Source organism: Triticum aestivum, chromosome 2D (genome assembly GCF_018294505.1).
Source record: "Triticum aestivum cultivar Chinese Spring chromosome 2D, IWGSC CS RefSeq v2.1, whole genome shotgun sequence".
Classification (NCBI taxonomy): Eukaryota; Viridiplantae; Streptophyta; class Magnoliopsida; order Poales; family Poaceae; genus Triticum; species Triticum aestivum.
Window position 1 is genome coordinate 19,375,205 of NC_057799.1, and position 23,712 is coordinate 19,398,916.

The 23,712-nt window shown below is 48.0% G+C and overlaps 2 protein-coding genes across 2 annotated transcripts; one reads left to right on the forward strand and one right to left on the reverse strand.

The window, feature by feature from the left end:
- The first annotated feature begins 1,025 nt into the window (after positions 1-1,025).
- On the forward strand, positions 1,026-2,573 carry LOC123048370 (uncharacterized protein At4g15970). Its single transcript, XM_044471486.1, has 2 exons — positions 1,026-1,319; positions 1,417-2,573. The coding sequence occupies exons 1-2, from the start codon at positions 1,149-1,151 to the stop codon at positions 2,287-2,289; spliced, it is 1,044 nt and encodes a 347-aa protein (XP_044327421.1). The 5' UTR covers positions 1,026-1,148; the 3' UTR covers positions 2,290-2,573.
- A 5,393-nt stretch (positions 2,574-7,966) lies between these two features.
- LOC123051180 (receptor-like serine/threonine-protein kinase SD1-8) lies at positions 7,967-16,192 on the reverse strand. The gene is made up of 7 exons (XM_044473985.1): positions 14,802-16,192; positions 10,410-10,547; positions 10,189-10,316; positions 9,334-9,547; positions 8,990-9,236; positions 8,740-8,872; positions 7,967-8,597 (listed from the first exon to the last, which is right to left on the reverse strand). Exons 1-7 carry the CDS (start codon positions 16,156-16,158, stop codon positions 8,286-8,288), a joined length of 2,529 nt encoding a protein of 842 aa, XP_044329920.1. The 5' UTR covers positions 16,159-16,192; the 3' UTR covers positions 7,967-8,285.
- Between the last annotated feature and the right edge of the window lie 7,520 nt (positions 16,193-23,712).

Here is a 23,712-nt window from a genome sequence, read left to right on the forward strand (position 1 = left end):
AACCAGCTAGCTAGGCTAAGCCAAAAGGGGCACACTACTCGCTGAGCAACACGGCATTACCAGCAGCAACCAAACTTCAGAGAGACGAAACGAAGCGCAAAAGCTACAAAACATAAACACGGCATAGAGTCTTCATATAAAGAGGATCAAAGACCAGAGGCAGCCACCGTCTTCACAGCAACAAATCGAAGTACGAACAAGCTCGTCATCATCGCTAGCATCTTTGTTTCCAGCCACCAGTTCTTAGCACACCATGTCTCCAGCCCTGCGACGACTTGTACACTTCACTTGCTACTCGTTGATTGACTAATGGGATAGAGAAAGATAGATCAAATATGGTCAACTGTTGTATTAATTGATCTTCCTGCCGTAGCAAAGAACTACGCACTGGAAATGGGCAACAATTGAAGTACTTCGCCATTGCCTGAAAGCAGCAAGTAGAACCAAATTAATAAATTGAAACTTAAAGTCAGTCATATACACGGAAGTCTAGATCTGTGCATGGGTCTGCTGAAAGCGTTAAACACAAACAGTGAAAATAAATTTAACTGAGAGGCTGATGTATACGACAACAAAAATCTGTACAAAGAAGATGAAACAAAGGAGGCATCAACAGCACAGGAGCCTCGGAATAAAGAGTTTATACTAGTCAGACCAATTCTATCTCAGCACCTCGATTCCTCTGCCGTCCCAAAAATAAACTGAGAAGACACTCCCAGTAAATAACTTGCCAAGTTGCGCATCTCACGACAATCCAGATCAGCAATCGACGGATCTAGCTCCCCCAAATTCATCGGATTCTGCGTGCGTGAGCTGTTCCTACTCGTAGTACTAAATTCCTAATTTGACATTCATGCTTAATCAGCTGCATCACGGGGTGATTGACTAATGGGATAAAGAAAGAAAGATCAAGTCTAGTCAACTGTTGTATTAATTGCCCAAACGTCTCGAGATCTCCTTTCCTTTCCTTTTTCTTCGTTGTGACAGAAGAAGATCTGAAATCTTGGCCTCCTTGCGCATCGAAGTCCACTTCATAAGTACGCCTAATACCACAGGGTACAGTTGTACTGTGCTCTGCACTCTTGGAAGCTGAGACTGCCTAACAGTTTGGAATCTCTGTTCCATCAACAGCAGGCACGGCAGCAGCAATGTACTCGCCGAGGGATTTACTGGGTTTCGTTGTGGGAGCAGCGATCACGGCCGCCTTTGTCGTGTTGTTGGTGCCGTCGTCTGCTCCCAACTGCCCGTGCAGCCCCGAGCTGGCGTTGGACAACAATGGAAGCCAAGCACATCTCATGAGCACAAAAAACCTCAGCACGGTACATGCATTATCTTCCTCTTTTGATCACTGTATATCTTGGTTAACTAGTTTTCCTCTCTGCACGTCTGAGACTCTGCAGAACTTTGGCACTGCAGGTTCCGGCCGTGAAGAGTAAAGAAGAAGACAGCCTTGCGGAGCTTCTGAGAAGCGCGGCCATGGAGGACAAGACCGTCATACTGACCTTCGTCAACGAGGCGCTGACGCTGCCCGGGTCGCTCCTGGAGCTCTTCCTGGAGAGCTTCCGGCTGGGCGTGCGGACGCAGCCCCTGCTGAAGCACCTGGTGATCGTGGCCATGGATGCCAAGGCATTGGAGCGGTGCCAGCACATGCACCCGCTCTGCTACCCGCTCGGCGGCGGCCACAGCAGCGACGAAGGCGCGCCTGGAGGGACGACGGCGGGGGAGGTGACGTTCATGAGCAAGGACTACGTGGAGCTGATGTGGGCGCGGAACCGGTTCCAGGCGCGGGTGCTGGGGCTGGGCTTCGGCTTCGTGTTCACGGACGTGGACATCGTGTGGTTCCGGAACCCGCTGCTGCGGTTCCCCGTCGCCGCCGACATCGCCTTGGCGTGCGACCAGTTCTTGGGCAACAATCCCTATGACCTCGACAAGGCGGCCAACGGCGGGTTCGTGTACGCGAGGCCCAACGCGCGGACGCTGGCCTTCTTCCAGGACTGGTACGAGGCGAGAAACCGGTTCCCCGGGGAGCACGACCAGTTCGTGTTCGGCGAGGTGAAGAAGGAGCTGTCGGCACGGCATGGGGTGACACTGATTCTGATCGACACCGTCTACTTCAGCGGCGTGTGCGAGAACAAGAAGAACTTTTACGAGGTGTGCACGTACCACGCCAACTGCCTCATCGGTCTGCAGAAGAAGATCGACACGCTTGCCGGCGTGCTCGACGAGTGGAAGCAATTCAGGGCCCAGCAGGAGCTGCTTGGCAACAGCACCACCACGCTCATCTACTGAGTCGCTGTCCGTGGACTGTGGCTTGTGTTTGTTCGAGATTTTAGCTAGACAAGTTTTTATTTTGGATAACAGGAGTAATCAGTTGTTCTACTGGACGAAATTGGTCGGACTTGTGCAACGGATCGATGAAAAGGATTGAGTTGTTTTGGTACTGTTAGTAAGACTGCTTTCATTGGTGATAAGGTGAACCATGCAGCATTACCACCTTGAATTTTAACTGCATTCTTGGTCATTCATCCAAACCAGGACCATGTAAATGAATGAAAGCAGTACTATGTTCATAAGCCCCATAGGAGAAATGGTACTGGAAACATCCAAGATGTTTGGTACTACCAGAACCAAAATGATCTACACAAGTTAACTAAAAAATTGTGAATGCGCAAATAGCAAAAGATATAATCATTTGTTTTTGAATAAATTGGAGACGTGTCTGTAATCACAAACAGATGTGTGTCTTCCCTAAGAATAAGAACAAGTTGGTATGATTTTGCAACAAAATATACCAAATGTATCAATTTTCCTGCTGATACGAATCAGGGCGTATGGGCATATTTAGGTCTCAGCGGTACGATCGAAATCAGAAGCTAAAAGTTGAACATAAACTCTTTCCGTTACCTATATTGTGTTGATGAAATTTATTTGGAAGAAAAATTCTGAAGTCAGTTTTAAAGTTGTGATACTTCCAATACTGCAGAGGAACGATTAATTTTGCACAACCAAACTACATAAAAGGGTCTTGCCAACTACATCCGCTAGCTTGTAATGTCAAACTTTAATTCTAATAATCTAGTAGCACATACGAATGACATATTCTGTTGTAAGTTGGTGTTCTTGCAAATAACATGTGTGGTCAATAAATTAGGGATGATTAAAGACGTTTCACGCACAGTGTGCTAGTTGGAATTTAGAAGTAGTAACAAAGAAATTACTTACTTCCGTTTGACATGACACAGAATGAGATCTCTGGGAGTGGGGAGGAATCAGGTCTTCTTCGTCATCTTTTGGAAAAAGCATGCTGGATAAGGCTCTCTTTGAAACTATGAGAAATTACCACGGGCAGGCGGCGCATGCCATAACAATACCTAACGTCTGCTACCAAATTACCCATTCTGTCACATTGCAGGTGATAGTTATAGCAGCAGACAAGCACGTCTCCCTCCTCAGAGACAACCTTCGCGCACCAATCACCTTGCTTCTGGAAGCGCCTGATTTCCGTCACCGGCAGTTTGATCCGGTACTGAAATGCCCAGACACCGTGCTCATGGTCCTGGAGCACAAAGATGGTCATCTCAGTCATGCCATCATTGCTGGTGGACGCAGCAAGCTTGCCACCCATGTCAAGCAGGTGCATAACATGGCCGGGGTTCACAGACGGTGGCCGCATGTACCGGAACGTCTCCGCCACCGTGTCGAAAACCACGATCCAGTGCATGTGCAGGCTGCCATTGAGAAGGACCGGCGTGCCGGTGGAGTGTAGTCCCCTCCGACTGATCGACGAACAATCAACACGTCTCGATTTGTTGGTTCCCACGGTGAGGACGCGGTGCTCTTCTGGACAGTGCACAGCCACAAGTCAGGGTGGACGACACGAGCGGTCTTTAGGACCGGCTCATGGCCCGCTCGGTCCGGCCAGGCTCGGTCCTGGCCCGGCATAAAATCCAGCCGGTCCGGGCCCTGCAAACGGGACCGAAAATCCCTCGGTCCGGTCCGGTTAAAGCTCGGACCGAGCGGACCGACGAACACGAGCTATGGCATGGCGGGGGCGTGGCAGGGGCATGTCGGGACGAGGCGGGGGCGTGGCGAGCGCGTGGCCGGAGCTGCATGACGGGCGCGTCGGTCGTGCGCTGGTCAGCGCCGCCGTCGTTCATCCGCGCGGCCATGGGCCTGCATGACGCTGGCAAGCATGTCTAATGGATGCGCCATGCTCGGATCTATGACCTGGAAGGTAGAACTTGAAGCGGGAGGCCCTACACCGCCGTTGTACACCAGTCATCGTGCACCGGCCGTCGTGCCAGATTCTTCATCGCTGTTGCTACCCGAGCTCTGCTTGGCCGCCGTGCCGTCCAGCGTGAGTCACAGCAGTCGCCGGACACCTCCACGACGAGCCCCGCTGCCTGCAGCGCCCTCCCTGCGTCGCCGTGCTCCGGCATGAGCTCTGGGGTGACCACCGGCCGGTCCAAACGAGCCGCTCGATCCGGCTTGGGCTTTCGTTGCTGCGGTCCGGTCCCTGAAAACAGGACCGTGACGCTGCTCGGTCCGGTCCGCTCCGGACCGCCGACGGCCGGTCCAAACGACGGCTCGGTCAGGGCCCGGACCGTGTCCACCCTGAGCCACAGGAAGGTATGATCTTGTCCAGTACAGCATGCGGTACTCCCCTGAAGGTCGGTGCCGGAAGAGGCCGACGAGGTTTTCAACAGGCTCCCCGTCCCGGCGGAGGGCAGCCCACTGCCGTGTGATGGGATTGCAGATGCGGTTGTTGCCGAGGACGAGAAGGCCGTCGCAGGAGGCCGAGATGCGGTAAGAGCAGCCGAACGGGAAATGGAGAGGAGGGCCGAGATCCCCGGACCGGAGGTGGGCGGCGTCAACGCGGGGCTGGACGCTGGCCCTGTCGGGGCGGGATCAAGCGGCGGGGCGGCGGCCGGCTAGCCCTCGAGCGGAGGAGAGGGCAGGAGGAGCGGCGCGTTAGCGAGCAGAGCAGCCCCAAGCGGGGGATGAAAGGCCAAAGCCCAATCCGGACCACTACTGATGAGTGGGCCCATTGAAGCGTGTGTGCACGCGTTGGGGAAAGAAAATCTTACTATATAGGAGCTAGTACCTTTGTTCAGTTTTTTTTTCTTTTTCTTTGAGGACTAGAGCAGTAAACACTACTCCGACAGACCAGAACATTCAGACAACATTAGGTCTCGCAGGCTGCAGGGAACGTCATCTAGGATCCTCTGATCACCACAGGAAGGCTGCCAACTCATGTGCCAAAGCGTTGTTGCTGCGTTTCACCCAGTTGATTATGGACATAGCTCGCTTGATGTCCATTAACATGCCATAACAGGCTAGACTTCGTTGGGGCCTGGGTAGCAAGCTCTTTGGCGATACTCTCACAATCCATCTCTAGGATCATCCTGTCCCCTGAAGATTTCGGCTAGTTCCTGAAGCGCCAACAGGGCAGCACGGGATTCGGACTCCTCAACGCTGCAGCATGGGGCCTTTGTTCAGTTTTTGCAGCACACACCAACAATTCACGCATGGAGCATGCCCCGCCCGACAAGTAGCTGGGGCGGTGCTCAAGGGGTTGGCCAACACATTGAAACGAACCTTATAGGTAACCTCTCACTTCTCATTCACCAAATCTTAGATTTTTAGATATTTGTGGGAGTTCTTGAGAGATATTTCACCCATTGATCATCTGCTCCTCTCCGTATTTTGACCAAAGCAATCTATGATTTGAGTAATTCTTGAGTTTTTCTCCTTGATCTTGTTATTCTTGTAGGTTATAGGAGTACTATGGTGAGAAATCTACTTGTTATTTACCCCTAATAGTTTGTAAAGGTTTGGAGACCGTCTCATGAACTGTTTTGATAAAGGACACTTTTATTAACTAAAAATGTAGCATCATGGGTAACGCCCCAATCTCTGCATAGTTAGAATGCACACAACAAACACCGACAATCTGATAAGTGATAAAATAAAAGCCAACATATTGGCACCAGTAAAGTCGTGGAGAACCGACACTATGCTTATGTCTAAGGAGGTAGTGGTCCGACTCGAAGATTATGCTGTTACCCATATTTGGTTAAAACCTTCCTGACCACCTACTCCAGCCGCAAACACACCGTCTTAAACAACGGTTGCTGCTCTGTTTCGCCTAGTGTAGACCATGTACGATGTCAGTGCATAGGAATAGAGTTTTTGCCATTGAATATCTAATCATTTCTATATAGCCACATCCAGGGCCGGGCCGGCAAAATTCGGGCCCTGTGCCAAACGCTAAAATGAGGCCTACTTTCTTACAAAAAATAAAACCAGTGTATATTCAAGTTATTTATAACTCCTTTATGATGTTGAATTAAATCCTCTAATTTTTCTAAAAAAAATCTTATATTTCTAGTAACCAGATTCATATTCTCCAGATATATTTTTAAAGGACATAACTTGTATCTTGAAACACAAGACATCTAGACCAATTAATATAAAAGAGTATAAATGATGGGAAAACAAGACTAAAGGGATACAGCCATGTGACTGCCCTATTTACCTGCTGGTTGTTGCTGTCAGCGTTGCGGGCGCTGCTGATGCCGGCGGCCGCCGTCCCTCTGCTGCGTCGTCAGGTTGCATCTGTCGAACGGCTGCTGCGTCGTTAGGGTTAGTGCGAACGATGGGTATTAGGATAGCCATGGATTAGCGACCTATGCATGCGACGCTATCAGGCCCTTTCGGCTGCTGATGTGCTGCTAATTTGGGGGCTCCTGCCACCTGGAGGCCCTGTGCGGCCGCACCGGCCGCACACCCGGCCTAGGCCTGGCCATATCGACCAGAATAAGGTAGACGCTCTCACCCTTATTAGTGTGCTAAAACTATTTGAAATTCCATCCAACCAATGACCATAAATATTGTCGACATATACAAATTGGACGTTATTTGGATGACTGACCACGTAGAGCATACAAACTTACACTAAAAAAAGCTATTTGATTGTCTCATCGTGAGTACAAAACCTACACTACTTACTTCCTTGCCAATTGGGACGAGACAAGTTGTCTTTGGTTATCACAACTCCCCTCTAGAGATACCACAAAAAAAAAATTGACTTTTAGTGAAATCTTTGACTTTCAAATTTGCTTATTATTTTTCACTAGGATCTCAGAATGCGAAAAAGCATGATACATAGTCGACTGTGAATGACCTAGAAGTAGTGAGATTCCAACGAAAAACATCCCGTCCTTGTATCATGTTAATCAAATCTAATCTAGATTGAAGATTTTGCCATGACAAAAGACATGGGCCTAGCACTAGTGGTTGAGAATCGCATTTGTTGCGATATCTCAAGGGTAATAGGGTGAACCTTTGTGATATTGGTGTGACTTTGTGGTAGCACTCATCCCTCCAACGGTGATTAGCTTCCCTCAAAGGAAGTGAACATCAGGATACATCCTCATCTTCGTATCATTGTTTATCCCTAACTCTAACTACCTAATTATGGTTTAATTTAGTCACTTGACCTTGCACTTGATATATCATATTCTGTTGCTTATTCATGATTGCATTGTGACCAGTTCACTACACTTGTTATCTAACCTAGCAATTGTTTAGGCTCGACTTTATATCCCACATTTTTTTAGAACTTTGTAATAATCAATTAAAATTTGTAATTGTACTTATTCATCACCCCCTTTAGGTTCATCTCGTTCCTTTTGACCTTCCCACCATCGGTCTTAGTTTCAGCCGACGATATAGATCGAGTCAACCTCCCCTATGTCCATGTTGTTTGGAGAAGATAGACAATGAAATATCTGAACCTTAAATGGTAAACAAAAAAATATGCACTGTAATTTAGATGATTACCTCCTAAACTAGGTTTGTAACTTAGATTAGTTTTGTAAGTTACATGCCAATTTCAAACTTGGTCTACAACTAAGGTACATGACATGTGTCACTCCAACATGATTCTACTCTTTATCACGCTTGCACAAACCAGTACAATTGCTATAGACATAGAGGAAGTCGAATTTGCATGGCATCGGTGGCCCAGGTCTTACGAATAGGCATCTCTTAGACACAAATTATGGGCCATGACTTAACCCTTGATCCACTATTATCAAATTTGGTAGCAGTCTCCGCGAATAACCTAGGCATTATTTTACAGATTAAGAGGTCACACTTGTGTAGATCCATGCCACCAAGTGCATGCACCTGTCCTACCCGATTACATTTAAACAGTCATCAGTAATGTCTTCAATCTTCGGTTCCAGCTTGACATGCATCTGTCCATCCATGCATTTTAGCTACCGGCCTTCAAGGTCCGTAATGATCATCTCGAAGTTGCCCGACGTGTCCTCCTTCATGTCGCGAAGGTCGGCCGGAGTGCTCACCGGCACGCAGACCACCGGCCGAAGTGGCCGCCATGGCACCTGATGCTGTGACAGCATGGGGATCACAACAGCCATTTGCGGGCGTTGGCTCGGGCTCTCTTGAACGCACAACAGCCCTACCTGGATGCACGTCGATGCCTGCTCTAGCTCCGCTAGGAAGCATTGATCGCGCACAGTTGGGTCAAGGAGCTTGAGGCATTTGTTTTCTTCAAATAGCTTCCATGCCTGCAAAATTTTATTCTATTTTGTTAAGGTCAAGAAGCTTGAGACTTGGGTGTGGAGGCACGGAATTTCAAATTAGAATAAGTGTTATAGAATCACATAAATCTCTTCTTTTCAGTTGCATGAAAGGTAATTGATTGATTACATGAGCTATGAGGTTGAAATTTCGTTGGTTCCTCCTCCCACTGACGATCTCCAGCAGCAACACACCAAAGCTGTACACATCCTGCATGAATGATACCATGCCATCCATGGCGTACTCGGGTGCCATGTAACCACTGTCACCACACGACACCATACAAAAGGTGTAAGAAAGTCCAGCTATAGAAATAAAAATTTGATGTAAATTATAGCACTTGACCATTGGTTCGGTTATGCAAAGTTGTAGTTCTTACTATGTCCCAACAATCCTTTCCGTGACGGTGGAATCCTGGTTGTTGCCGATGCTGCTGAACAGCTTTGCGATTCCGAAATCCGATATCTTGGCGGCCATCTCCCCATTAAGGAGAACATTGGCCGCCTTGAGATCTCGGTGGATCATAGTGTGCCTCGAGTCCTGGTGAAGGTAGAGAAGCCCTCTGGCAATGTCAAGGATGATGTCCATCCTAGTCTTCCAGCTCAAAGTGGCACGCCTCCTCAGATCTGTTTGCAATTTTGCATAATTTAATTTTTCGAGTTGAGTTTTGACAGTACAAATGGTGGCAAGTGTTTTGCTAACTGGGGGTAAAAAGACACACACCAAAGATGAAGCTATCCAAGCTCTTGTTACTCATGTACTCGTAGACGAGTATCCTGTCAGAGCAATGGATGCAGCAGCCAAGCAAGCGTACAAGGTTGCGATGTTGCAGCCTGGCAATTAGGTCCACCTCGTTCTTGAACTCTTTCAGGCCTTGCACTCTGTTATCAGTTGACAACTTCTTCACTGCAATTTCCTGGCCATCTTGCATTTGACCCTGGTAAATTTAGTTCATTTAGTCTCTCAACACGCAGCCTGCCATCTCACCAAGTCATGCATGAGTGCCACAACATAATTAATCCTTGCAATAATGCATATAATGTTTTTAGACAAACACATGTCATTAGCCTATCATCTTATGCATGTGGCACGGAAAATTGACTGGAGTTGGCACTACGTATTAATCGTTGGGATTGGATTAAAGGGTGAAAATTGGAAGCGAAGAAGGCAAGACATTAATAGCAGTATTGGCTGCATGGTCCTCTATTCACAAATATTGAAGCAAATTTTCCTGGAAATTCTAAATTGCTACAAGACTTTTTGGAGATGGGTCGAAGAAAATGAAAGAGGGAATGCAATATATTAATCAGACTTGAGATGTTTTTCCATTAATGTGTTAAATTTAATTTATTTTCAAAATTATTCTAAACCTTAAGGTTATAATGTAAATCAATTTTTATTGGGTTGCAGTAAAAATATTTCCTAGCTACTTTCTTAGGGGAATCATCTAGTGTGTCATACAACTACTACATGCCTAGTACTAGCTACTATCTAACTGTTGTTTATATGACCGCAGGAAATTTCAGTTCTGATTGACATAGATGGATTGTACTATTGCAATGTGTAAATCATTATCACCTTGTAAACAATGCCGAAGCCACCACGCCCGATTTCATTCTCGGGGCAGAATCCACCGGTGGCGGCTCTAATGGTTTCAAAATGGTATGTCGGGCAGTCGCCTCTCATGATGTCATCAAACATGGTAGCTGAATTTTTTTGAGAAGGAAGCTACATGACATGAGCAATAGAGCAAGTAGCAGTTTCAGATTGTCCTTCCGAAACACACCAAGGACTCTCACCTTCTTTTCTGCGCCAGACCTTTTTCCAAATCAAGAAGCCAAGCCATAGCAGAAGTAACCCAAACCCTATTATCAATATAGTGATGACTGCGACAAACTTCTTAGTCTTGACTGGCTCTGTAGATGCAGTCGCAGTGTCTGCGTTGAGTTAAATATAATGGGTGAAAATTGCGGGATCCATGAGTAAGAGTGAAGTGCACCGATCATAATGTCTGAGCTTGACATGTTTGTCCTAGTAGGCTATTGATAAGTACACAGCAGTTCCTGAAAATATCATTCCGTGCACTTACAGTGGCAATGTTTGATTAGCTATAGGGTCAAAGTTAATTGTTTTCCTTCGATAATGTCCTATTTAGAGGAAAATGAAAATTAAACCCTCATTCAGAGTCCTAGTTAGTGTATGATTTGTTTAAGTAACTATGTGAAATTTTATAATCTTGAAGTAGTGACGCTATGTGGAGACTAGATCGTCATTGACCAATATGATATTTATTTACGACTCAACTGGACATGATTCCTCTCTTTTATAAAAAACAGTTTTGCTAAAGCACATCTAGAGTGCCAAAATTCCATGGGCAGCCTTGATTAACTAGAAGTCATCCATTTCCCGCAAAAAAAAAAAGAAGTAATCCATTTCCCGCAAAAAAATAAACTACTCCCTCCGTTCCTAAATGTAAGTCTTTTTAGACATTTCAAATAAACTACAACATACACATGTATGTAGACATATTTTAGAGTGTAGATTCACTCATTTTGCTCCGTATATAGTCACTTGCTGGAATCTCTAGAAAGACTTATATTTGGGAACGGAGGGAGTAGAAGTCATCCATAATTTTTGTTTGGTATCTCGGTGAATTACACGGCTGCGGGACGTGGAGATTACTTGGTGCAAATTTGCACTATAAAGATTGACTTAACTTATAACATCAACTGGTCAGACTATTCTTTTCTAGAATTAACTGATGGCTCGAAAAGTGCCCCAACTATTGAATATAAGATATAAGATGAATAAGATCGACTTACCTTTCTTGAACCAGAAGTTCCAACATGAATTGCCTTTGACTAATCCATAGTTAAAGGCAGTGTATTTGGTCTCGTTAGGTCAATCGTTTGACCAACAATTACTCTATTAATATATACCCTATTTGTGGGGTATATTAATATATACTTCATGTAACATAAAATTGATGTCACAAGATTTGTCTTTCAACAAATTTTTTTTTGGTTATGATTTTGTATTCCAAAAATTGCATAGTACTCTCCCTCCATATCAAAATATAAGACAAGATGTTATGTTACAATGCAATAATGTCGAAAAATGTCTTATATTTTGATACCGAGGGAGTAATTGTTTAATTATTTGTCCTTACAAAAACTAACATGAAGGTAACATAGAGAGAGGTTTCGTTAAAAGGGAGAGAACGGTTCCGCCCCGGAAAAGTAGGATTGCACGAGGCGATCAAGGGAGGCGACGAGGGTTCCCTTGCGCGCTGCCGGTGACGCCGCCGGTTCCCTCTCTCTCCGTCGGCCGCTCCGGCGGCGGGAGGGAGGGGGAACCTCGGGTCTGTTCGCTAGGTGGGTGTGTGGTAGGGTTAGGGTTGAGGGAGACGCTGCCGAGGCCGTTGCGGTGGTGTCGCGTCGGAATAAGTTTCTCCGGGCTCCGTTCGCGGTCAGGCGAGGCTTTTGCCTTCGTCTAGGAGCCAGCGGGGTTGGGGATCCCCGGATTTCGTCAAGGTCACGGTCTATGGTGGCTGGAGGTCCATCGGCACTGGCCGTGTGGGTCCTCAGATGGGCGATGGATGCAGGGAGACGAAGACCTTTCTTCTTCCTTGTTGGTATGATTTTCTGTTGCTGTTCTTCTCCTTCCTCTGCGTTGATACTGGTGGGAGATCCTGCTTTGTCCGGGCGGATGGCCCGGCCGCGGTGCTGGGCCGGTCGGATGACTCGAGTTCTCTTCCTTCCGGAAGCGACACTTTTCACGGTACTCAAAGCCAAAGATGGCAACGGCTGTTGCAGGTGTGTTGGATTGATGTCCATGCCCTCTCAACGCTGGTGTCAAGAAAGGAGGAAGCAGCGTGACGGCAATTGTACCATGGTCGAAGATGATGACCTGTTTGCGACTGGTTGCAGATCCTTCTGCTGCAGGGGTCTTCTCTCAAGATTCAGGGATGATGACACAGGGCTCGGGAGATCTTCTTGTGTTATGGTTGTCTTAGGGTACTCTTGGTGTTCATGGTCCTTTGTGTTTGCATTTCAGTGTGCTTATAAGGGTGAACTACTTTGTACTGATTCGTGATATGAACGGAAAAATTCTCAAAGAAAAAAAGAGAGGTTTCGTTGCAAATTTATTTACATAGTTTACTATTTACCTAGTTCAGAGACGTTGCATAATTTTCTTTGGATGTGCATCTCGGGTGAGTCGTGGACCTGAAAGTTGCAGGTCTTTCTTATGTGTTTTTTCCCTTACGACTACGGAAAGGATGTACACGACTACGGAGGCAACACGCGAGCACTTCTGCAACCACACGCTAGACACCGATAAAGATGGGAGATATATCCATGAATAGTCACACTAAATTCTTACAGAATAAGCTGGTGTCCATTTCGGAATTGATTGGTAGGGAGAAGGAGCAAAGTCAAACAAACAGCATCGTGCAAGACTGGTACTAGTATTTTAGAACATTCACTGTACTGCAGGTTAATTAATGTGACACTACGTCTTGACAGAGAAGCATGGGATGGGTCCTGTGACACCGAACCAATCTATTTAGGACAAATAATCCTACTTGGTCAAATTGATTTGGTTCAATTCCTATCTATTGTTCAAACTATTCCAAACATTTGCGGAGTCCTGTATTTATTTTCTTTGCATGGCCTAATTTCCTGAGATACGCGAGTCGTAGAATGTTTTAAGTACGTTCAGCGGTGTGAGTGTGTACTGTTCATCTATTGTAATAGTTGTTTCCCAAAAGAAGAAATATGTTTCTTTTGCGGGGAAAAGAAGTACGTTTATTGTCATTTCTTAGATAGGTTTGAATGGGGTCCAGCTAATACAGGTCTGCTAGCTAGTTATCCTATATATAACTAAGTATGTTTATATGCTTTCATGGTATTTTTTATGTTACTGTTTGGTGGAGAAAAACAACATTTATTTGGCACTCCAACTACCAAGCACTGAGCTATTGCAAATCAACTCTTGGTGGAGGGCTTCATCATCTTCAAGCTGCACTTGTGCCTTAGATTCTTCATCTTTGCTTGTTGATGGTAGGAAGCTTGTTAGCTGCTCGCCTAGCACTATGTACCTTTCTAGTTGTTTCTTTCTTTCGATTTTTAAGTTTTGGTTGTTGTAATCCTGGCCAGTTGATGACTTTGCTAATTCAAAGTTGGGCTCGAGTTGAGCATTCGTTCTAAAAAAATAACTCTTGGTAAAGGGGAAGACGAGATGTGTGTTCACTAAAACGGTTATAACTTTATCATAGGAAGTTTGTATCTGGCCCACAAGCACTCAAAACTCTCGCGACAAGTGTGCAAATATAAAAATACACTCGGATTGCGCCAGCAGCCCTGGATGGCCCTCAAATTTGGTCTTTAAGTTGGAATTTTTTCCCTCAAAAGTGAAAGGACATCATTCACCGCAGTTTTTTAGTCTGGTTGCGGAACCCATTGACACTTCTTTAGGAAGGAAAATTCAAGAGATTAATTATGATAAGTATAAACAGGGAATGACTAATGCGCGCTTGCGTTCGAACAATCGGTTTCAGACCATCCAAATACGAGACTGGGGATGAAGAACTAGTTGGCGTGATTAGTTGGGACTAGACAAAATTCGGGTGCCCCCCCTCCCCCCCCCCCCAACCTGAAAATCCTTGTGGATTTGATGGAGCGTTTTAACTAGCCTCATGGTGGGTCCTACTTCATACGATTGAGTTACCATAAAACAAGTTTGTCTGAAATGCGCTTGCGGGTTTGGTCGATTCGCTCGCTGGAGCGAGCCAACGCCAAAGAGTCTTTTCAGTATAAACATTAGTCTGTTTGGTAAGGAGAAGTAGTGTTTTCTACACATGCTCTATGATCGGGTCAATCCCATTTGATCATATATTCAAGAAAGTCTAACGAGTATGCACCTTAGTGCAGTGAGAGCCAAAGTATTTTTTCAATCTTCAATCGATAAGGGCTGAAATAACCGGTTATTGGAAATCTCAGAAATCTTGGTTATTTATACTACTCGAAATGATTTGAACAAATTTGAATAAGAAAATCGGTTATTCCAGCCCGGTTTTTTATGAGATAAATATGTATAGGTTTTTCAATGTTTGTCTAACGGTTTCGGGGGTAGTTGGCCGGTTACAGGAAATTCCAACGGGGAAAAAAATATTGGAGGGAGCTAATTACCTAGGTCGGACTTTGCCAGCCTGACGAAGAGATCCTGCCCGCCGTCGATGAACCGCGTGTCCACCAGCTCGCCGAACCACAGAATGCACCCGCTCCCTCCACCACCACCACGGATGTCCGACGCGGCGTACGCCGTGCAGGAGCAGTTGGCCAGGCACCTCCGGCCGCACTCCTCGAGCGAGGCGCCGGCGTCCACGCTGCTGCCGTGCGTCTCAGGCAGCTTCACGCCGCGCAGGGCGTGGAACCCGTCCTCGTCGCCGGCGCCGCCCCCGCACTGCAGCGGCGTGCTGCGGGCGCACCCGCCGGACGCGTTCCGCATGCCCCACTCCACCGGCGACCTCGGCAGGAAGCCCCAGACGCAGCTGCACACCACGGCGTCCACCTCGTTGCAGACGCCGAACGCGCCGCACACGCCGTACCGGTCGCACTCGTCCCTCGGCCCCGACCAGAAGCTTCTCCACCTGAGCGCCGCGCTGTCCCAAACCATGCGCTTTATCACACCAGACTCATGGAGGACAACGCGGGACGGCGGCGAGCCGTCGCACGCGTGGTACATGTAGGAGACCTCGTCGGCGGTGTCGGTAAACTGGAACTCGAACATGCCCTTGTAGGTGGCCATCTCCGGTATGCCGCTGAAGCGCAGCCCGTTCCACGGCCCCGTCCGGTACGTCTTGCGTCCCTTCCTCCAGATGTGCAGCTCCGGCGAGCCCCGTGTGTCCATTACGTAGCGGAAGTCGCTGGCTGACGGGTCGTAGGCGTGGCGCCACGACGAGAGGGACCACTCGGCCCCGGTCCCGACGTCCTTCCCGATCCGCATCTCGGACACGTACGTGTTGGTCGGATGGTCGAAGCTCTGCCACAGCACGGCGCCGGCCGCGTCCGCGAGCACGAGGTTGCCGTTGTCGTCGAGCTGCGCCACCGCAGACGGCGCCGCGGCCGAGGAGTTGGACGACCAGACGGTCTCGTTGTTGCTTGCGGCGTCGAGGAGCACGAGGTCTCCTGCGCCGCTCAGCGTGACTGTGCCGGAGGAGGAGGCGTTGAGCGGGCGGTCGCGGTTGGCGACCCAGATGACGGCGGCCGGGGAGACGGTGAACCATATGCCGAGGTACCACTTGGTGCCGTTGGCGATGGGGAAGAGGCCGAGCTGGAAGATGTCCCCCGGCGAGACCAGCCTCTGGTCGCCGCCGATGGCACTCCGCCGTGTCAATGTGTTGTTCGCGGCGACGCCCGACGCTGCCAGAAGCAGCACGGACAGAGTAGCGAGGAAGAGTCGGCGGTGGCTCATAATCTCCCAGCTGAATGCGGAGACCACGGTTTCACTGAGAGTAAGTACATTTTTTCCAAGTCTCAGTCTCATATCCTACTAGACTTCCACGGAATTCCGAGAATGTTCTGACAGATGGAACGAATCAAAATGAAGAATAATGCATTGAGCGAACGTTCCGTTCGCATTACAAGTTATTCCCAGATGCAGACATGCAGCAATCAAGAAGACTTGGTCAGAGAACTCTTGCTGACTGAACACGTGGTTAATTTGACTATTTTACACTATCTACAACATGCTGAGTTTAAATATATATTATATATCTCTACTAGTAAGTACGTACTTGCAATGCATGTTAATATTAGGGATAAAATTAATTCCATGATTATATTAGGTAGAATATCAATTGCATGTAAGTTGCATGTTAATTTATAGATAGGATATCAACTGCGTGTTCCTCCGTTCCTTTATATAAGGTGTATTTGTTTTTTGATAAAATTTCAGTATGTAAGGTGCATTTTTTCTAATTTCTCATAATTCCCTTGTTAGCCCTTCAGAAAAAGGGAAAGTATCTCTCTCCTGATTTTCTGTGTCTCTCCTTGTAGCAAAAAAAAAGAAACTATCTTTCTGTCAATTGCATATATCTCATACTTTCCTCGACTAACTGATTTACTTGCCACTAACAAATAAATTTGTCAAGGGTAATTTCGTTCTAACATGTTTATAATTTTGTGCCTTGGTCACCGTGTCGAAAATAATACACCTTACATAAAGAAACGGAAGGAGTATAATGATATTTAATATGATATTAATTGCACGTATACATGTTGATCACTTGTCATTGGAGCAATTTAGGTAATTGAATTGACATGGGTTGATGGCCGAGATTAATTTGATTTGACATTTTAGGTATAGATATAGATTGGGGGGGGGGGGGGGGGGGTGGTTGAGGGGGTAGACTAGCCACAATGTGGAGTAATTTAGAGTAGTAACATGTATACGTTAGTAGTCTATGTTACTACCTCTATGCTATAGAGTAACATATGTGTGGTGTCATGTAACACTTTATTTATTAGGTTATAGACTCATCTTGTCTTGCTACTACCTTAGTTCGGGTATACAAGTCCCCTGAGCCATCAAGCTGCGTATGTTTTTTCATGGCCGCTGGCCGCATGCAGCCGGCATGTACAATAGTAAATTTTAAATATTTACTAGTTTATCAATAGTTGGCCCACCTTACGTCCTCACAAAGCGTCTTGGGTCTCGTGTTGCAGCTGGCTACTAACTAAGAGCCTGTTTCTCTTCTCTCTTCTTCTCGCTCCTTCAAGTAAGCAAAGATATATTATTCTATTTCTTATAGCCTGCTTATGCCACCTAATTTATATCTTAAAACCAAAGAGGCAACCTTGGTTGCATGCTGTAAATGCTAGCCGGTGCTGGATTGGTCACATGCAAAAGTGAACGACGCAGCTGGCTGCATGCAAAACTGCCAGCGATTTGATTGGCTGCTCCTATTCCATGAAAGTACGTGTCGTTGGTTATTAATGCTTTTCCTTGATCCTTGAGTTTTGGCTAATGGGCTTTATAAACCCGGGTGAAGGTAGTAGAGCAAGTATAATAGAGGGCTATAAGTCCGCTTACATGACACTTTTGCTTATGTAAGAAAAAAGTAAAAGAGTAGGCTCTCATGCAAGAGACAGGCTCTATGCGTGCTCCTAGATAAAAGCATTTAATGAGAAGAGAAAGATAGACAGAAAGTGAAACTCCTATACTCATAGTCAAATCATATTAAATCTTAACAAAATCTAGAATATGATACATGTAACATATATGTCGAACAATATTGATGTTGATTCACTAGAATATGTATGCCCCCATCGTAACATACATATAACTTGCTAGCCACCCCTCTGCTCCCACGTCACCGACAACCCTAGCCACCATGGGCTTCTTCTCCGGCAAGAACAAGGGCACTTCGCGCGCGCTCCCGCGCCTCCGCCGGCGTCTTCCCGCCGGCCTCGGCAGCGCATTAGCGTCCCAGTGCACCAAGCGAAGTGGCACTAGGAGCACCGCATCCCCCTCCCCTACCCCGACGTCACACTGCCACATGACTAGCAATTGGATCCGGAGAAAATCCCAGTGCCAGCGGTGCCGCAGTCGGCGCGGGCGCACGCGGAGGAGGTGTGGCGCCGGCGGCAGCAGCTAACGCCGGAGCAGTGCCTCAACCCCGCCTACGCATCAGAATCTCCCGATTTGGAAGTCTGGTTTGTGTTTGAACACGAGGAGCAGCGTCGGCCCGGCGTCCGCGACGTGCAAGCTGGCACCCCGCCGCCGTTCGTTGTGCGCGATCAGGACCTGGAGGCGAAGACCGCCTACCAGGCGGTGCTGGCGGCTGCTCTCCGTGAAAGCAAGGAGGAGGAGCGACGCAAGGAGGAGGAGGAGGCTTATGAGGCGCGGCTGCCGGCGACTACGTTGTGCCGCTGCTGATGCCACCATCCACCGTTAAGGCCGAGCCATCGCCGAGCCACCGCCGACCCCCGTCAAGCCCGAGCACTACACATGGCACGGGTAAGTGCGCATGTGGGTCAGCGCGCCCCGTTCTGGCTTGGGACGACGCCGGCGCAGGAGCAGATCTACCTGGAGCAATGGTGGCAGCGCAGGCTGGCGGAGGAGCGTCGTGAGGGCGAGCGACTCGAGGAGTTGGAGCACAACGCGGAGGAGGAGCGCCACGAGGTGGCGGAGGAGGAGCGCCGTGCCCGCAGTGGGCCAGCCGAGCCGGCGGTGGTACAGCCAGCGGCGGAGGAGGTCGCCACAGTCTGAGAGAAGGCGTTCCCCTGGGCTGGCTCGGCGCCGACACTCATCGACCTACCGGCCCAGATGACGAGGATGAGGACGCCTCGGGCTACGCGTCTCCTCCTAGTTTTTAGTTTTATTTAATGTTTTAACTTAGTGTAAAATCGACACGTGGACTCTTGCCGGCCTTTGTGGCCGGCGTTAATATTTAATTAACATATTTATATTTTGAATATGTTTGCGGTATTTTTTTATTTCAAGCGACCTCAAAACTGGGTCGGGCCAGCGTTGGGCACAAACACCGACCCAGACACGAAAGCAAACATGGGTGTCCATCGAGCTGATCCAAAAGGACAAAAGCGGACAAACTCACAGTCCGTTTGGGTCAACCGGTTGGAGTTGCTCTAAGCAAGTTCTCTGTGACAATCCTGTTGTATTTCTTCACCCTTGTGTCTATCAAAGTACAACAGTAACCATGTTCTTTTATCCCCGACAGTTAACAAGAATGGATTCTTCAACACAAAGCCTTACATCTTGGATCTTGTTGATTGTTTACTAAGGTAATGTTTTCTCAACGGGTTCTAAGGTGACTAGTGGGTGACGAGCACTTTGCCGCGCCGTTTTTCAGTCATGAGTTAAGCCTGTCTTTTTTGCTTCGTTGTATGTTTCAACTGAGCTTTGTTGGCTTTTAATCACGCTTGTGTTTTTTGGCTTCCTTGCATTTCTCCATGGTTCCGTTGGTTTTTGTTTCGGGGATACGGCAGAAGTTTTGGATGGCGACATGAGTTTCGTGGCTTTTAATCACGTTTGTGTTTTTTCTTTTTGACTTTGTTGGCAGGAAACCATGTGATTAAAAGCCAACAAAACTCAAAATAGAAAAAAAAAACAGTAGAATGTAAACCAGGGGCTAGGGTTTTCCTGCCTCCCGCCGGTGCCGCCGTGGGTCCAAGTCGTCTCCGGTGGTCTTAGGGCCATGGCGGTGCGGTGGATCTGGGCCCTTGCCGGTGGGAGCGCTTTGTTTGCAGTTGTTTCTTCACGTTTTGGTAGGGTTTGTGTCCTGGTCAGGAAGACGAGACCACGGTGGCTCCCTGAAGATGGAATAATGTTCTCACCGCCTAGCCCCTGTCTCGATGATGTGTCTAGATTGGTGGGCGTGTGGAGGTGTGCCTCCGGTGGACCTATCCTTGATGGATTTGCTCGGATATGGTCGTAGTTCGTCTACGTTCATGTGTTTTCAGGTTGGATCCTTCCTATCTACGCTACTCTTCATCTGCTGCGTTGGTCCTATGAGGCCTTAGCACGACGACTTCCCGACTGTCTACTACAACAAGTTTTGCCCGGTTCCGGCGAAGGAGGGGCAATGACAGCGGCGTGCCTTTGGCTCGCTTCAGTGCTTGTAGTCGTCGCTAGGTGGTCTACGGATCTGGATGTTATTTTTATTATTTCTGGTGTTCGTTGTACTACCATGGTTGAAGATGAATAGATTTGAAAGTTTTCTCCTAAAAAAAAGCCAACGAAGCTCTGCTGAAGCACACCACGAAGCATTCCTAAGAAATTTAGAATCTTAGAAGACAAAAACTTCATTTACAAACTTAGAATCCCCGCGTCCATCCCTCCCTCTCCCTCTAAAAGTGGGGGCAGTTCAAAATGCACCAGCATGCTTCGTTTCTTGGGAGGTTTATAAAGTTGTTGGACCACATGAAAAAAATAGTGCGTTATAGCAAAATAGCGTCATCCTTAAGATACGGTATTAGCATGCTATTAGCGGAACATTATACACTGATTTATTTAGCGCGGCATTGCTAAGAACGCTACAGTGCTATTTTTTTCCAGTGGTTTTAAGTGATGTTATTGTGCTTGACGATAAGGAGAAGCATTACCACTTTAAATTATTATTATCACATTTCTTCGACACTTATCCTAGTTAGGTACATAAATCTATTCTTTCATACTTCAAACAAGATGATATATATATATATATATATATATATATATATATATATATATAATACTGGACGCTTTTTATTCACCATCTTCTTGCATTCAAAAGAACGCAGTCCCCCTACGAGGCTAGGATAAATGGATGTGGCTCGCTCACACTATCTCCCCCTCGTATCTCGAAGGATGGAAGGGGGAAAATACTTTCCTGGAGGAAAAGCGATGTAACCAAACATTCATCCCACGCAGAACATCCAACTCCGATGGACTTGGAAGTGATCCCCAAGTAATCGGCATCTTTACTTTCCACACTTCCTAAGAGCTTGCCATCGACGTCACAATGCAATAGACACCTGGTCCCTGGAAGCTTGATCAGCAGTTCACGATTGTTGACCGTCACCATCTTGGGGTAGTTATATCCACCTGATGATGAACTAGGCAGGTGCAACGAGGAATGGAGCAGCAGCGGTGCCGCCACCTCCAACAAGTGAATCTGGAATTCCAAAGCCCAGATCTCGGCCTCGTAGTCCTGCATCACCCAAATATCTAAGACAACCCAATCATCAATGGTGTTGCACAAGGCTAGTGCGCCGTCCATCTCCATCAGCCACGCCAAAGGACCCAGTGCGGCAGGGCGCTGCATCCACCGAAATGTCTCTGCCATCGTATCAAACACCAGTATGTTGTCGCATACGACGTTGTTAGAGTTGTTGGACCGTCCCGTTTCCCAGTGCAGGCTGCCACGGTGTTGGACCGGTGGATCATTGAATGAAGGGGGCAACCCCAGCCACAAGGCCTGGTCGACAGAACGTACCACGAATGTGGATGAGAGCTGCTATACGTACGATCAAATTCTGTAGGATCTGTGTACGACAAGACTCATCTGGTGTGGTGGGCCAAGACCTCAGAAAACGGGCCTGTCTCTTCTCGTACAAATCGTATGCCAGTTGATCGTACGTGAGGCAGTTTCGAATGTGGATCCGATGACCGAAAATGCACCAGATTTATGAGCATTTCCTTCGTAGATGCATCTTGGCTCATGGGAAGATCCTACCGTGAGGATGTAGTAAAGCACCCGACGTCCGTCGTCCGACATGTACAGCACCCGATATTCTCCGGATTGATGATACCGGTAGAAGCCGAGTATGAAGGTGCCGAGACAGCAGTCTGCAAGCTGCCGCAGATCAGGAGAGCACTGGCGAGTGGCCGGGTTGCACACGTAGAAGGCTCTATCGCCGACAGGGTCGATGTTGGAGACGAGGAGGAAGCCGTGACAGGCGGCGTGGAGCATAGGGCAGTTCGTTGTAGGGCTGGTACGGAGGACGGGCCGAAGCTTGGGATCGGCCATGCCGGCAGCGGCACGACTAAAGGCCACGTAACTGTCGTAGGCATCCCCGTTCTTTATGGAGTTGTAGCACTGGGTGCAGTTGCACCGCAGATTCTCCTGGAAGATATTGACGAGGGGGAGCGCGGGCTGTCGGAGGTGGCGCGCGAGCATGAAGTCGTTGGTGGAGGTGGCACTGCGCCACGACTTGCGGACGGCACGGCAGCGGAGGACATCCTCACACGGCAACCGTACGAGTATCTCTTCCACGACGATCGGCTCCGGCAGGTCGTCGAGGACGGTTGCGCCCCTGCTGCCAGACATGGTGACCGATCGCCGGCTGGGTGCTCGATCAGTGCGGTCAACTGAAACAACAACTGGGAGCCATTAAGCAAGAACACAGCGCAACAAGATCGAAGACTACTCACCTGATCTTTTCGACTCCAGCGCGCAGGTGCAGCATCAGTGTGATCACTGTGCGAAGTAGAGCGCCGAACGCGTGAAGAGGAGGATATATACACCGGGAGGGACGGTGCGTGTGTGTTTCTTCTTTCTCGGGGAGATAAAACGGATGGGTGGAAGCCTAGGAGTTTAGCGGAGTTATAAATACGGCTTTAATCCGTATACTACTTTCTTCGAGGAGGACACTTGCATGCGGTGTAGCTAATCATACCTTTTGACAGAGAAAGGACACCAAGGGACTGTGCTGTGGAACAAACACCGGGGTTGATCCACGGGGAGGGAGGAAGAGATGCAGCTTTATTTTAAGAAATGCTCATGGCAGCTGACAAGCACGTCTCCCTCCTCATAGACAACCTTCGCCCACCAATCACCTTGCTTCTGGAAACGCCTGATTTCCATCACCGGCAGTTTGATCCGGTACTGAAATGCCCAGACACCGTGCTCATATTCCTGCAGCATAAAGATGGCTATCTCAGTCATGTTATCCTTGCTGCTGGACGCAGCAAGCTTGCCACCCATGTTAAGCAGTGCGCATACAGTGACCGCATGTACCGGAACGTCTCGACCACCGTGTCGACACGCCTCGATTTGTCGGTTCCCACAGTGACGGTGTGTGGCGTGACCGGATTGCAGAATTGGTTTTTGCCGAGGACGAGAAGGCAGTCACAGGAGGCCGAGATGTGGTAAGAGCAGCCGAACGGGAACCGCAGAGGAGGGCTGAGATAACCGGACCGGAGGTGGACGATGTTGACGCGGGGCTGGACGCCTTTTTTTTATGAAAGAAGGGCTCTCCCCTTCCGATTTTCATTAAGGAAACCATAGCAGTTCGATAAGGGAGTTCAAACGAAACCAAACGGACACCTAACAACTAGGATTCCCAACCACCCAACTCTGCCTCCCTTCAGAGAAGGGGCAGAGCTGCATGGCGCACATAGCCACACAGCCAAATACCAAAACCACTATATCTTGAAAAGTTTTTGCCTCCAGGTTTACCTACTTGTGTGAAAGTGACTTCTTGATCAGCTGGATGGCGACACATGCATTATTTTGGTAGATTACCGTGTAGAATCACGTGGTGGCCGTATGCCTTCGATGGAAATTATGTTAACTGATTTGCATTTTCCCGTGTG